This window comes from Thunnus thynnus, chromosome 10, assembly GCF_963924715.1.
Source record: "Thunnus thynnus chromosome 10, fThuThy2.1, whole genome shotgun sequence".
Taxonomy (NCBI): Eukaryota; Metazoa; Chordata; class Actinopteri; order Scombriformes; family Scombridae; genus Thunnus; species Thunnus thynnus.
This window is the reverse complement of record NC_089526.1, coordinates 18411982-18426265: the sequence shown is the minus strand read 5'-3', so window position 1 is coordinate 18426265 and position 14284 is coordinate 18411982. Positions and strand designations below refer to the sequence as shown.

General features: G+C 40.8%; 1 protein-coding gene across 6 annotated transcripts in view; it reads right to left on the bottom strand.

The window, feature by feature from the left end:
- Positions 1-894: 894 nt before the first annotated feature.
- Positions 895-14284, bottom strand: part of hdac9b (histone deacetylase 9b) — a 39184-nt gene continuing 25794 nt past the window's right edge. For all 6 annotated transcript variants that reach the window (XM_067601760.1, XM_067601763.1, XM_067601759.1 and 3 more), the window contains 8 exons: positions 13885-14008; positions 13640-13761; positions 8419-8550; positions 7952-8067; positions 6356-6478; positions 5637-5814; positions 5280-5494; positions 895-2519 (listed from right to left, as the gene is read on the bottom strand). In XM_067601760.1, coding sequence (XP_067457861.1) covers positions 2187-2519; positions 5280-5494; positions 5637-5814; positions 6356-6478; positions 7952-8067; positions 8419-8550; positions 13640-13761; positions 13885-14008 — 1343 coding nt within the window. In that variant the 3' untranslated portion in view covers positions 895-2186. The remainder of the gene's footprint in view (positions 2520-5279; positions 5495-5636; positions 5815-6355; positions 6479-7951; positions 8068-8418; positions 8551-13639; positions 13762-13884; positions 14009-14284) is intronic.

Genomic DNA, 14284 nt, shown 5'->3' with positions numbered 1-14284 from the left:
CTTGCTGTGAAATTGCTTAAGCTTGGTTTGAAAATATCCGCACAAGTCATATATCACTCGCTCACAGCTCACCTTATCTTGACTGCTCTAATACTGCCACAAGAAGCCTTGCTTGCTCACATCAAAGAAATGTTTTGAAAGCCTCTTAAGCTCCCTTTAAAGGGTTACATAGATCCCCTGAAAATAAAGAGCTCGGTTATAGGGCATAGTGTGGGAAAAGCAGGCCGGGCTAATGATTTAGGCAGTCCATTTGGAAAGATGAAAATGATCAAGAATGTAATTTGTGAATTAAAATATATGACAGAAAGTTTTGAAATGATGTACGGTGTGCTTTGCTTTCTTTCTTTCCTGCGCACACAACCTCATAATGAGATGGAAATGTGTATAAATGATCTCCAAAATGCAAAGAACTTCAGAGGTAAATTAACTTTATTTTAAAAAAGAAAGGTTTATCACACAAGGCAAAAAAAGAGAAGAAATGCAAACTGCTATGAACAGACCACAGGACCCCCACTCCACCCCCAACCCCCACCCCCCCACTGGCAGCAAAGGGGTTCTCGTTACAACCAAATCAAAGGAGCAAGAGAACAAGACTCACATTGTTCTGATTGTGTTTACTTACACTAAAACATTAAAACCGGACAATCTGAATGTACAGTATAAGACAGACAGCTTTGATTTTCACATGAATCCAAACACAGAATCTCGTACTAGCATTTTTACATTTAGTCGACGGTACAAATGAAACAGGAAGGTTTACGGCTATGCAATACATTTGATTGATCACTTTAAGACAGACTATACATGTCGCAATGGGCACTTTCAGGGGAAAACAGGCTCAAAAAAACAAAAAAAAACAAAAAAAAAAAAAAAAAGAAAGAAGAAGAAGCAAGGTCCCGTCCAGGGTTTTTTATTGAAGTTACATCAAACCTGCATGTTGAGGTAAGCATGCCACTAGGGAATACGAAGGAAGCGATTCCCTTTATAAAGGACTCCCTTAACCATATCCCCACTCACTTTGTAATTCGCCTTGACAGTAAATCAATTCTCAAGCCTGGCCCCTTGGACTCCTCCAACCCTAGGTCCTCCTCTCTCAACATTCCTACACACATGAATCACTCCAACTCCTGGCTTCTAGAAGGCATTTCCTGCCCGGCCCTCTCTCTCTCTCTCTCTTTCCCTCTGTCTGACTCCTCTGCTGAAAGCTGGGCAGGAACCCGGCCGAGCTTTGATTTGGACCCAGAGGGAGAGAGGGAGGAGAGCTCGGCTTAACACAGGGTCCTGGCTCTGGGACTGCTCTGAGAGAGAGAGAGAGCAAGAGAGAGAGAGAGAGAGAGAGAGAGAGAGAGGAGAGAGAGAGAGAGAGAGAGAGAGAGAGAGAAAGAGACATGGAGACTCGGGATATGTTGGGAGATGCCTGCACACCCAAGCAGGGATTTAGTGCTTTATCCTTTAAATTGCAATATGAGCAGCGGACCATATTCCAATGGCAATATCACTCCCTTCGCAAAAGTCCGCCCTATGGGAGCGTCCTCTGTTAGGATTTAAGTATACATTCTCTCTAAGACAGATGTTCATTATTTCAGTCCACTTAACATGGAACATCATCACAGATTTTCCAGAGCAACGGAGTATGTAGTGTTTTTTTTTAATTCTTTAACACACTGTAAAGACTTCATGATCATTTTCAGTGGATAGAAGGGCATTCAAATATTTCTGTGGCAAGAATGTACATACGGGGAACATAAGTTGGCTCTTCAAAGCTGTACACCTGTTCAACCTTTCCTCTAGAAATCATCTTTGTTGCTAAATCCACAGTATATGTACATATAAGTTTTTGTCAGTTGAGCAGACTTGCGACGACCAAAGCAGCTCTTAAAAAGAACGGTCTAAATTGTCTTCATATTATATACACAAAAGTGTAACATACATAATTTACAGAGATCACTACACAAAGATCACAAACAGAGAGTCTTAGAGTGTGGGATGAGTGAGGCTGCAGCTGAGTGAAAAGGGGTCAAATGCTGTGACAGGGAGAGTCGGCCTACTGTGCAATAGCTGCTGTGTGTGTGCGTGTGTGTGTGTGTGTGTGTTTGTGTGTGTGTAAACTGATGTAGATGCACATGTTTGTAGAGATTAGTTTATCTGCGAATGTTGGAGTGTGTGATCTCATCCTCTTCCCTTTCTCAGATCATGGCTCTTATCACCAGCCTCCCTTTGACCTGGTGAAGATAGCTGCTCTGCTCTGACTCTAGGCTCTGATTGGTCAGAGCCTCATCCTCACTATCAGCCGGCTCCTCCTTGACCTTGATGACCCCGTAGTGAGCGTCGGGCAGCTCGCCGTTCGAGCCGCTGCTGCTGCTACTGCTGAGCGTGTGCTTCCGGATGACTCCTCCAGGGGGCAGCCTGTCCTCCTGCATGCTCTCCATCAGCTCTCTGTGTTGCTCCTCCTGCTCTTCCTCTGATTCCTGCAGGTGTGCGTTGGGCTGACGTAACTGCTCAATGGACTTGGATAACAGCTGCAAAACACATTTTAATGCTCCATATTAATGATGATATCCTGCGCCAGTGATCTTTACTGTAACAATCACATCACACTTCTAGCAGTGCAAAAACATAAAATAAATAGTTGTGCTTTCTAACTTGTACACTGGAAGCGACAAGTATGTAAATACATTCAAAGAACAGAGGAAAAATGTATTTTACTTAAAAAAAACAATGTTTCAGCTCTCCTGTGCCTGTTCAAACTATTAGGATGTCAAACAATAAAAAAAGAATAAAGAAAATACTGCCACCCTTAAATTCAGCTACCCATATAAGAATTTTAATCAGCTCTGTAACTTGAGTAATAAGCATACCACCTGAGCTCTAAAATATTAGATAATATCACCTAAATATCTAATATATCAGTGCTTTTTAACTCCTCACAAGCATGTTATCAATCTTGGGTACATTATCAGGCTGTCTTATGCATAAACCCTAATTTTAGAACATCAAAATCAGCAATAACTATTAAATAGGTGGAAAACAGACACACTATATTGTGTGATGGAACATTCAGGCTTCACAAGTCATAAGCATTTGCATGTTGACAAATCCAGTCTGACACTGTGTTTAAAAATAAACTTCTTCCTGTGGAGTTGGTTAGTAAACTGACATTTATATTATGCAGGATATTAGTTTATTAAATGCAACTGTTATATTGGCAATTGCAAACAGCTGTATCTAATGTAGTTATTATAGTTTTAATAATGTGACAAAGGCAAATGTCAAACTGAACTGAAGTGTCTGGCTATTGGCTGTGGTTAACTACATTTTTTGGAGGTTTTGGAGTGGAAGCAGATTAGTCATTGTTCCGCCTTTATGTGGTAATATAAGTAAGATTTATGTGAGTTCATAAACATTCACTATGGTGGCTGCCCTTGGTAAGTGGAATAGTGTCACTCATGGTTTATTTTTAGAAAACACTGTTCAAAATATACATGGACTTGTCTGTGGTAAATCGTGTTTTTTTTTCCTGCAAATTTTATAAATTGTGGTTATTTTATGCAAACACTGGAGCCAGGGTATGCAGTGTAGAGAGCCTGTTATTCTATAGGCTACCTAAAGAAGACATTGAGAGGATACATCACTCTGCTGCATCCAACTACACCAGAAGGTTCTCTACAAGCAACAAACTGTACCAAAAACATGTCAAACTTCACCCTGAAGCTGGACAATGCACACACTGATTTTAACCATATATATGTTTGTCACTACTTCCGTCAAACATGTTATACAAATACAGTATTGATTTTCCACACTGATTAACAGGTGCACCTGAAATTGAATGTCAATGACAGTGAAACACCAAAACAGTTTTGCCTCATTAGAAACAAGTCAGGAAACAATAAAAACTAGATTTTCATGGAGGTGATGGTGAAAATTGGTTGTTTAAATATTTGTTGTTTACCAAAAACAGACTCGTGCCTGATGAGGAAACTCTAAGCAAAAGGCTGTTTCACTGTCTTGCAGCTTTGCTAAATCAGAGCTACTGTAATGATGCCATGATATTATTACTCCACCACAAGAGGGCTCCAAGACCAGCACCTGAAAGCGCCTTCCCTTGACAGCTGGTAACCAACAACATTATTGTCTACAGAATGTAGGCCCTTATATAAATATCCCTTCAGCTATTGGAATAAGACTCTTTAGCTCGACATTAGTAAACACTGTTCATACCTCTTCCTAAAATCCCTAAGCTCTTGTAAATTTCCGTTAGTGCCCCCTACTGTTGCAGGCACTGAAGGACATTTACAAAAACAACCACAGACAAGCCTCTGCTAGGAAATTAATTAGGGCAATGTTTCGGAGATCCCTCTCAATAAACACTGAGGGCTCATCCCTGATTAGTGGCCATTTATAACCTCCACTTAAAGAGGCTTTACTTGCGATCTCATTGGCCTGAGTGATCAGGCACGTGTCGGTAGACAAGATGTCGCTATTATTCCAAAGCTCTTTTCAAATCAAACCTACTTCACAGACTACTTATAACTGATATTAATACTAATATCAGCTGAATGGCAGTGAAACGATAGTTATTTTTAGTGTTGCAAAGGGACTCAAACTGTTAAAAGCTGTACATCTGTACTGTACAGCTCCATAACTGCTTATGGTGCTTTTTATTACTTCTAGGTAAAGGTTGCTCTATGGTTCCCATGGCTCTTTTGAGGGCCCAGCATTGGGACACATCAGTATGTGAGCTTACACAATGCTGCCTTTCACAGTGTCTGCCACCTCACACACGTCCCTCACCAGAATAATTACACTCTGTGTATAGCGAGGTCACCTCGGCCAGCTTACAGAAACACAAATATTGCCACAGAGGAACAAAATGTATTCTGGGCACTCTTCCTTCATTTGAACTTAGCTGAATTGAATTTCACAGAGTTAGCATGTGAACAGCACTGATGCCTTAAGCTATGATAACAGAATTAGTGCAGGGGAAGCATTTCTTCCCCATTTGAAGTCAGGCAGAAGTTCTTTTCTTTGCAGAAATAACACCAGGATTCCAGGGAAGAACAGACTACGGCCCAGGTCTGTAAACTTGAGCTTCCACAAATGCTTTTACAAAAGGTTAAAAATAGATTTGCATTTGTGTGCTTACAATGATTAAATCAGACTCCCCGCAGTAAAATAAGACCTCACGAGACCTAAAAAGGAATGCAAAATGCAGCAAAAAGCAATGTGAAAGTCAAAATCCTCCCTTGTGATTTGAATATTGATGAACAGCACAATACCTTATTTATATGGATCTGCTGCTGGTACTGTTTCTGTTTCTCCAGGAAGTGCTGGTGTTGCTGCTGGATGACAAGTTGGGCCAGTGTGTTCTGAGGCAGCGGCGCCGACTGGGTCCTGTTCAAGGGCCGGTGTTTTGGTAGTTTAGGGCGACTGCTGGAGGGGCGATCCTTCATGGCCAGAGGGGACTGAGGGTGGGATGACATGGAGCTCGGGCCTTGACAAAAAAAAAAATCAAAACTCATGTTAGGTTTCCTGTAAAGTCATATAATCAGTGAGTTCAATTTAAAGTATACCGATATATAATGCAGTGCAACATAACATAATGTAATATTTGACATCAAGTAACACAGTCTTACCAGAGGAGAGCATCTTCTGCTGCCTCATCTGCTCCTTCTGGAGGAGGTGTTGAAGGAGAGCCTGGTGACTGGGGCTCACTTTAGACTCCAAGCCCGTCTGCAGGGGCACAGGACCCAGGAGGTGCCCAGGCAGCCCATGCTTGATTTCTGTTGATCTGTCCTTCAACCCCATGGCGGCCTGAAGACATAAATCATGAACTAATGGTTACTCTTCAATTCAAACTACACATGCTGTGGACTGGGATTTGTAGTCATGTATAAACATTTGTCATAATCACAACCAAATTAAATAATACCAGCTGTTTTTTGTGAATGAAAATAGTTCTTGTAGTTACAAATCAATGATTATACTCTATATCAGAGACCATCAATGGTTGGTCTAAGCAGCTGATGAACAGGCCTCTTTGGAATGTGCCAGAGAGCTAAAAGATGATATATCATGTGCTGTGTTATCAGGAGCTGTACTTGAGTGGACTTGGACTTTTTAAAAGCTGTGATAAATGAGGTAATAGAGGAAGATAACAGCATGCTTGACACAAGACACTGCAGAACAATATTTATCTAAGGGCGATAAAATCATTTGGGGCCACAGGTCAATGACCTGTGGTCCATACAGAGAGCCCAGACAGCCACTGATGCTTATAGACTGAGTTGCAAGACTTACCATCACTGAACCAGTGAACTGGTTATCTAAAGATCTCAGAAACATTTTTACTTACACTGATGGGTGAGGATGCAGTTGAAAGCCCCAAGGAGATGTTAGGTAAGGAGGGAGATGTGTATAAACTCAGCATCGACACGGAGCCCTCAGGACGGAATAATCTCGGCTGTGAAGGCCATCTCTACATCAAACACACAGGAATGAAGCAAAAGAGATTTAGGAGGAGGTGATAGATTTCAAAATCCTACCATGGACAATTTAAAAAGGCAACAAGAACAGTGGCATAAACATTAATGCACTATGACAATCAACAGCCCTCCTTGCTAAAACGGAAGGGTTTTTATGATGATGATATGAAGGAGTGGCAGGCAGAAAATGTCTCCTGCAGCTTCACAGAATGGCACCGGTGAGAATGATACGCTCAGCTGTTATAAAACATTGCAAACCTCTAAATCTACCGCTCCACCCTCAGTACTTAAGTCCCCAGTCAGCCCCAATGTCTGTTCCTACTCCTCCGGTCCCCACCCTCAGGCTACTCTCTCAGAGAACATCAGCACTGGGGCATACTTCCTGTACCCAGCAGAGCAGCGGACCAGCATGTGGTTTTGGAACAGCCATGTTTATCCTTCCAACCCCTACCAGTACTCAGTGACCTGTATGTGGATATCCGGCCCATATTTGACCCGAGGGACCCGTTCCCTCTGAAAAAGGATACCTAATGTAACGTTGCACAAACACGCCTTGCTTTTGCAACAGGCATGAGGTCTACGGGCAGCCCCAGAGTCCACCAATGACTTTTATGAGAGCCTCGGCTTGGGCCGATACAATAGCAATCCTGTGTGTTTATGTTGTTAGCATGTGGGTGTCTTTGGCTACCAGTGCCTGGGATATCAATTAAACTCCACAGTTTGTCTGTCTCCCTAAGCCCCAACCTTCAGCCTGATGTCAGGGCGTCTCTCCCTTCTCTGTGTCACTGGAGGTCCCTGGGAGAGTAAACAGCGATGGTTAAGGAAAACACAGCTGTTCTGCTAAGATTGTTCAGAGATGTGTCATATCTGCCACCCGCTATAATGGTCTGCTTTGTGAGTTCGGTCCAAGGGGAGCTCTGGATAGTAACTCAGCCATGAATCTATTGGGAAACGCCTCAGAACAACTCAGAACAGGCGTGCAGCCAGGTCAATGACAGAAATACAATGACAGGCCAACGGCAACCTTACTTTTTTCTTCAAACACAAAACTGATTGTACAGAACATCTGGAAGAAAAACGCTGGACAGAAAAATGCACAGTGTTTAAATGTCTGTTGTTGTTGCGGTATTGTTTGTGTTCAGCACTTTAACACTTATACAGTGCTTCTATTGTTCTGCATAATATGTCATCTTTAGGCAAGCAAACTTGGGAGAATCAGACATGTGGGTCAAGCTGTGCCTCTTTAATCTAAGTGCGGACAGCCATTTTCACTGGAGTGTAACAGACAAAAGACAACTGGCTGTTTTTATAGCTGCAAGCAGAAAGGCAAGCAGGCTTTTTGTGCCCTAACATGAAATTATATTTTTTAATATTCACATGATTTGCATGGAAAGCAACATCAGCAGTAAGCTTTTTTCATATTTTTTTGGCAAATCAATAGCAGTGCTGACGATTTACACACATACCTCAGTTTTTGTGGTAGTAGGCAGAGAGGAGGGTCCATTTTCAGCCCCCAAGGCACTGGAGGCCCCTATGGGAGAGCTGGGGCCAGAGCCAGGGGCACTGTTAGTGGGCGTCGAGTCTACGGAACATCAAGGAGTTAGACACAGTATGTATGCTCACACTCTATACGCAACACGCATACACAGAGGCTTGGAATAACTCCTGCAGCCTGTCAACTGTTTAATGTGTTTGGTCATGGCTACCTGAATACAATACATAAAAGGAACGATCATTATATGCTACTGTGATGCAAAATTGCTGATTATTATGCTGCTATGTGATAATAACCCCAAGATATAGACGTGAATGGTTTTCTGAGAACATTTTAAACACCAGACGATAAGACGTAGACAGTCTGCATCACATGTTGTAACAGGAATAATGCTTCTCAGAAAAAGATATTTTTCAACCCATAGCCGACTGTACATACCCATTAGCTCCAGGGCCCTCTTCTTGTAAGGAGTCATGATGTTGCCCTCTCTTCTCTTGAGCATTGGGCTGCTTCTCCTCTCTGCTACTTTCTGTTTCAGTCTGGATCGTACCTTCAGGTTTGGCTCAGAGGCTAAAACATAAGGAACAGATTTTTTTTTTTTCTGTAAGTCTCAGGATGATAAGGAAGGCCCATCATTTATATACATTATATGATCATGTGAATGTACTATGACTATTTTTAAAGAGTCAAAGAATATGATTTTTTACAGCCTGAGTGTAATGATGAACATTATCAAAGAAATTAGTACGATTCATAAAATAAGAGAAAGAAGAAAACTAGAAGAAATAAAGAGAGACTATAAATCAGTGTAAAAAATATGAAATATTGTCACACTTCAACATGTAACAATTTCAGTCCCAGTGAAATTCAGAGCAGGTTTCAGATAAATTAAATGAGTCAGGATTGGGCCCATTTCCACCTCATCTGGACTAAATTAGGTTGAGCAACACACAGGCTCTAAGTGAAATAGTCCGCTACCTGCCGCCCTGGTGACCACAGTCTGATACAGTAGCAACAGTTAAACTAACACAAAAACATGGCAGATGTTTCAGGCTCTCCCACCGCCCCCTCCTCCTAATGCAAAACAGAGATACCCAAATACACAGTCTGAACACACTCCTAAGTCACACATACTCACACACAGCTTGGCCTGAACTGATCCAGACTTACAAATCCAGTCCATCAGTGTTGACAGAAACGCTGATGTAATATTTTTCACAATAGACATATTGCTTTCAAACTTTTCAACTGGTATTAATGATGGATTTAAAGGCATTTGTCAAAAAATGGCCTTTTGTTTCACTTTAGATTATTGAATTATTTTTAAACCTCTACTTAACCGGGGTGGATTTACTGAGCATGGACGCTGTGTGCAGGAACGCCCTGCTCCACACTGACACTGTTACACACAACTGATGACTGCCATTCCGAAAGTATTTTAACAATGGTGCCAAAACAAAGCCAAGTTTGATAAAAATTGAATTTGAAAGTAGAACAAATTGAGAAATACAGTCATTGTGCAATAAAGTCCTATTTGACCCTTGTTTATTTGCTTATGCCATTGTTTCTAAACTACAAATCAGGGGGCATGACAAGGAACTTACAAAATAATGAGGTCAAATGACTCCACAGAGGTACAGTAGGGTGAAGCGGGATATGGAGATTTTGTGCTATTTATCTTTAACTTGGTAATTTAACTGAGAACGTACTGTATTATGATAATGCTACAAAATGGCTAAAGGAAATATTACAGATCATTTATTCCCTGCTAAATTGTCACTTTAAAATGAAAAAAAAAAAAGGCCTTTTCAATTAATAATGAGGACATGACCTTTGAGTCTTAAATAGTAGTTAGAGCCCTGCCAACCTCTGATAAAAAGACAGTATCACTAAAACTAGTCTGAAAAAAAAGTGCGTGGCACAGAAGTGAAGATGGAAAAATTATATAATACAGAAAAAAATACTGGAAGTTGAATCTGGGTGAGGAATTAATTTTGAATAATGTGAGCATCAGTTATGTGAATGCAAGTAAACACTTTTGTGTCTGACTGTTGAGTCGTGCTCCCGTCTCGTCCCAGTGACAGTGGCTCACTGGGTCAACACGAACTCATATGGACTTCCCATCAACCCTTTAGCTTTACACACTCAAATAAGCAAGCAGAACAGATAAGCTGGTCTTCTGACTGAAAGCCAGGGCACAAAGCGGCATTGAAGTTATGTAAACCTTCTGTTACACAATAACCAACCTGTTTCAATTATTTAGCTCTGATCAATAATTAAAAATGTGTACAACATACAGCTATACATAGGGAAGTGGGGCTATGACGTGGGAGCGCTGCAGGGAGGAGGAGAGGGAGCGGTGATGAGGGCATAGCTAGGAGAGAGGGCCAGATGCTGCTATTTCTGGCTTTTGTCAAAAGCAGCAAAACCTTCTTCCCTAATACGTGGCACAGACCTCTAATCCTGTGGGTGTGAGGTAGAATGAAAGCGAGCGAGGGAGGAAGAAAAGAGGTAGGAGAGATAAATGGAGAGAAAACGCTGTTGGGAGTCGTATGAATCTGCTTCACGCCCTGCTGCCTTGATTGCTTTCTATTTTTACACACTGCTGCCACCAAGCAACGCATCCCAATTGGTCGCCACGGGAACGCCAGACAGCAGCACGGGAACAAACACTTTCTCCCTGGTCTCCGTGGAAAAAAAAATGCCCTGGTGCACAGTGCAACAGGAGGCAATGATGGCAGCCGTATATAAAGCATATAAACTCAAAACACCTGGGTCACTTCTGCTTCTCAGAAAACATACAGGATGCCTGTAATACACCTGAGTCATAAATCAATCACCTTATTACATTTGAAAGTGGTGGCGCAGAGCTAGTGGCTTTGCAGGTGAATGTGTTATACTATCTCCACTTAATCAGAATTTTAACTCCGCTGTCACTGTGAGTGTCTGCATCCATTACAGCCTGGACGTGGACAGATGGCTGTGTGGTTATGTACAAAAAGAGGTCTACTATACATTTTGCCTGACATTCCTGTGTAAATTGATGCTGAAATGAATATTATCCTTGGTTGTATCAGTATCAGTGGTTTAAAGAGTAACTGCTCTATATGAAAAGTGTCATGAGATAACTTTTGTTGTGATTTGGTGCTATATAAATAAAACTGACTTGACTTGCTGCTCCGTTAGCATTGCAACAGTACCAATAAACTTTGCTAATGTTAGAGATTTCACATATTCCATGTTGTAAAATCAGCAAGTTAAATTAATGCTTCTGATATAAAACATTTCTATCATGGGGAATTTACACACAAACTTTAATATGCTTTGGGCTTTACAGATTTACCTTTGTAGGATTATTTTTGAAAATCTTTCTTGCACCTGCTGAATTCACACATTTGGTAACTGGGTCAAGACCTGAGAGGGTGTTGCACCTCTTACTGCTAAGCTGCAACTATTCTTGCTACAGACTATCGCGTGCCCTCAGTCTGGTCTATTCTAGTCCCTGGAAGTGAAACAAAGAGGATATACACCCAAGTAAACAAGTTAATCACGTGAAATTCTTTAAACTATTTTTTTTGGATGAGTGAAATAAAGCAGAGGGCATCACGGCTATCCTGTTTTTAAGGATCATGTAACTATTAATAGGACACCTAATGATAGAGATCAAAGTACAGATTCTTTCTTTAAAGGTTTCAGTACCTACTAGTTCATAGTTGTTGTAGATAGGCAGGTTCTACTATTATGTCCTCTACTTATACGTAATAAATAGTGTGCTTAACATGATGAAAGCTGAATTTGAATTAAAAATTTGTCTCAGGTTTTTGAAAAACCTGTGCTTGTAATGAGAAAAAACAAGCTTTTACTGGGTTCCCAGGGCGAGAAATGCACATACATTAAGCTTATTTGAACAAAATTCATATTTCATGGGCTGTCCATTGAAACATAAATGTCATATATAAGTTTTAAAATGGACCATACAAAATGTAGATCACTCATAAACCTCATTGTGAACCTAAACCAGAAAAAAAGATAGTGTAAAATGAAGCAGTGGGGAGTCAACATGGAGCATTGGAGTCATCTCCACTTTGTTTTGAGAGAGCTATCTTTGCTTAAACAAACAGTCTTGTTGAGGTTCATCCTGCCTGTGCCAGTCCTAACTCGGCAACACCTGCCAATCAGCTATCAGTGACAGCCGGTGGCTTGAGGGAACAACACTACCTTTGTGTATCCCCTTCGCGTGCCAAGCTCTCAGAGGACTTTAATGAAGACAGACAGGAAGTGGGGGAGGAAGGCCTGAGCAGGAAATGACCACATATAGATTCAGGAATCCAAAGAGCACGAAGTAGTTTTATCAGTGCAAGAGTCGGGCACATAAATGAGGGGATGATTTAACCATGAATGAAAGAATAAAACTGTCATGTTTGAGCAGCAGAGAGACTGAAATTTTATCTTCCAGTTATTTGTTTCAACTTGCCTTTTTGCATTCACGTTGAAAGGCAAACAATGCTGCCATAAACAGTCTCTCATATTGTTTTAGAAAACTGTCTTCAACTCATTATTGCACTTGTGAGGCAATCCCTTATTTTGTGGATCTAAAGGCATGTAAATATATATTTATAGGAGGTATTTCTCTGTTCTGAGGTTGGTATGATTCAACTAGAATTACAATAAATAAAAGCTCTTAAAGCTTTCTTGTATTTCTAATATTTATTCTTGCCATGTAGCAACATTATTTTTGAGGATATAATTCTTTGATCTTGGATCTCTAAATTGTATATATACACAACATGACAGGTTTTAAGTTAAATAACTCAACAAGTATAATTGTTTTCCAGTGTAATTAAAAGAGACACAAAGGGGAAAAGAACATAATTTGGTGACCTCATTGCGGAATTATGAAGTTTTTACCCTGGCGAGCTCTTGTGCTCGTGCAAACCAAGAGACCAGGAGTTATTCTTATTTATACAGCCATCCCCAAAGGGTTCCTCTAACTTTAAACCAACAAACCTGAGCTGCTTTTTGGTGGGAACCTGTGTCCTTTCAAAACAGTTTTTAAAGCCCATAACTCAGGAGAAATTAATCCGCTTTAATTCTCCCATTTACTACTAAACAGTTCAAAGAGGCCTTGGAACGTGGTTTATTATTGTAACATAGGGACAAATATGGTTCCTTTTAAATAATGGCAAGGTAATTTCAGTACAAATAACAGTAATTCAAATTTAAAGGTGAAGTGAAAACATACAATTAAACTGTGCTCTGTGCTGCTATACGTTTTAGAATAATCCAAATAAAAGTGAGGAAGGTTTAAGTTACTTTTCTGGCATGCGTCAACCCTTATGAAAGTTTTGTGGTGAGCCCTGAAGGAATGAGGAGGGGGTGTAGGGGTCATAATGAGCCTAACTCATGTTATTAGCAGGTCATCAGCAACCTCAGGAAATACTCTGTGGGTACACCGACCTCTTGATTGACGTGGGTCAACAAGAGTCACTGTATTAATAAGCCAGCATAGCAAATAGAAAATTACTTATTGAAGGCAACATCTCAACACTCACAGTGAAATCTATTTAACTAGCTGCGTGTTGATGTAGATTTATGTATGCATGTATGTGTGTTTGCATTTTTATGTCTGCGTTGTGTGTGTGCGTGCAAATTAGCAAACCTGTCTTCCTCAAGGGGAAGTCGTCCTTGCTCTCTATGGGTGATGGCAGAGTATACTGGCAGGTGGGGGATGTGCCGCCCAGAGGTGGAGAGCTTTGGTCCAGAGATGTATGGTGAGAGGACCTGATTACACAAGAAGCCATTAAATTTAAGAGAGTGCAATATGATATCATGATATAGATTATGTGATTTAAATATAGTATTTGTATGCCCCTCTGGCAGGTTAAAACAATAGATTGTACTTACGTGTACCAGAGTTTTGGGTGGTGGATGAAAGAGTGATTGACTCCGTTGCTGGCAGGGTCCTTTGCTGATTTGCTTAACAGAAACTCTTGGAGTTTCTGCTTCACCTCAGTACTGGCCACTGCACCTGTGAGACCAAAAGACGGAATCACAAGAATTGGGGTTACCCTAGGGCTATGACTCATGATATACACTATTATGGCATAAGAATTATTACAAATCTAAATGTTACACTCTTGAAACTTCCAGCCTCTTTACTGATTTTGCTGTATCACATTTACCTAAAGCTACCCCTAAAGTACATAAATTGAGTTTTTTCTCTTTTATTTTTGCTGATAGAGTTTACTTTATCTTCCAGAGCAGCCACAACTTATGTAGGAAGATCTCCCCCTAGTGGTCTAAG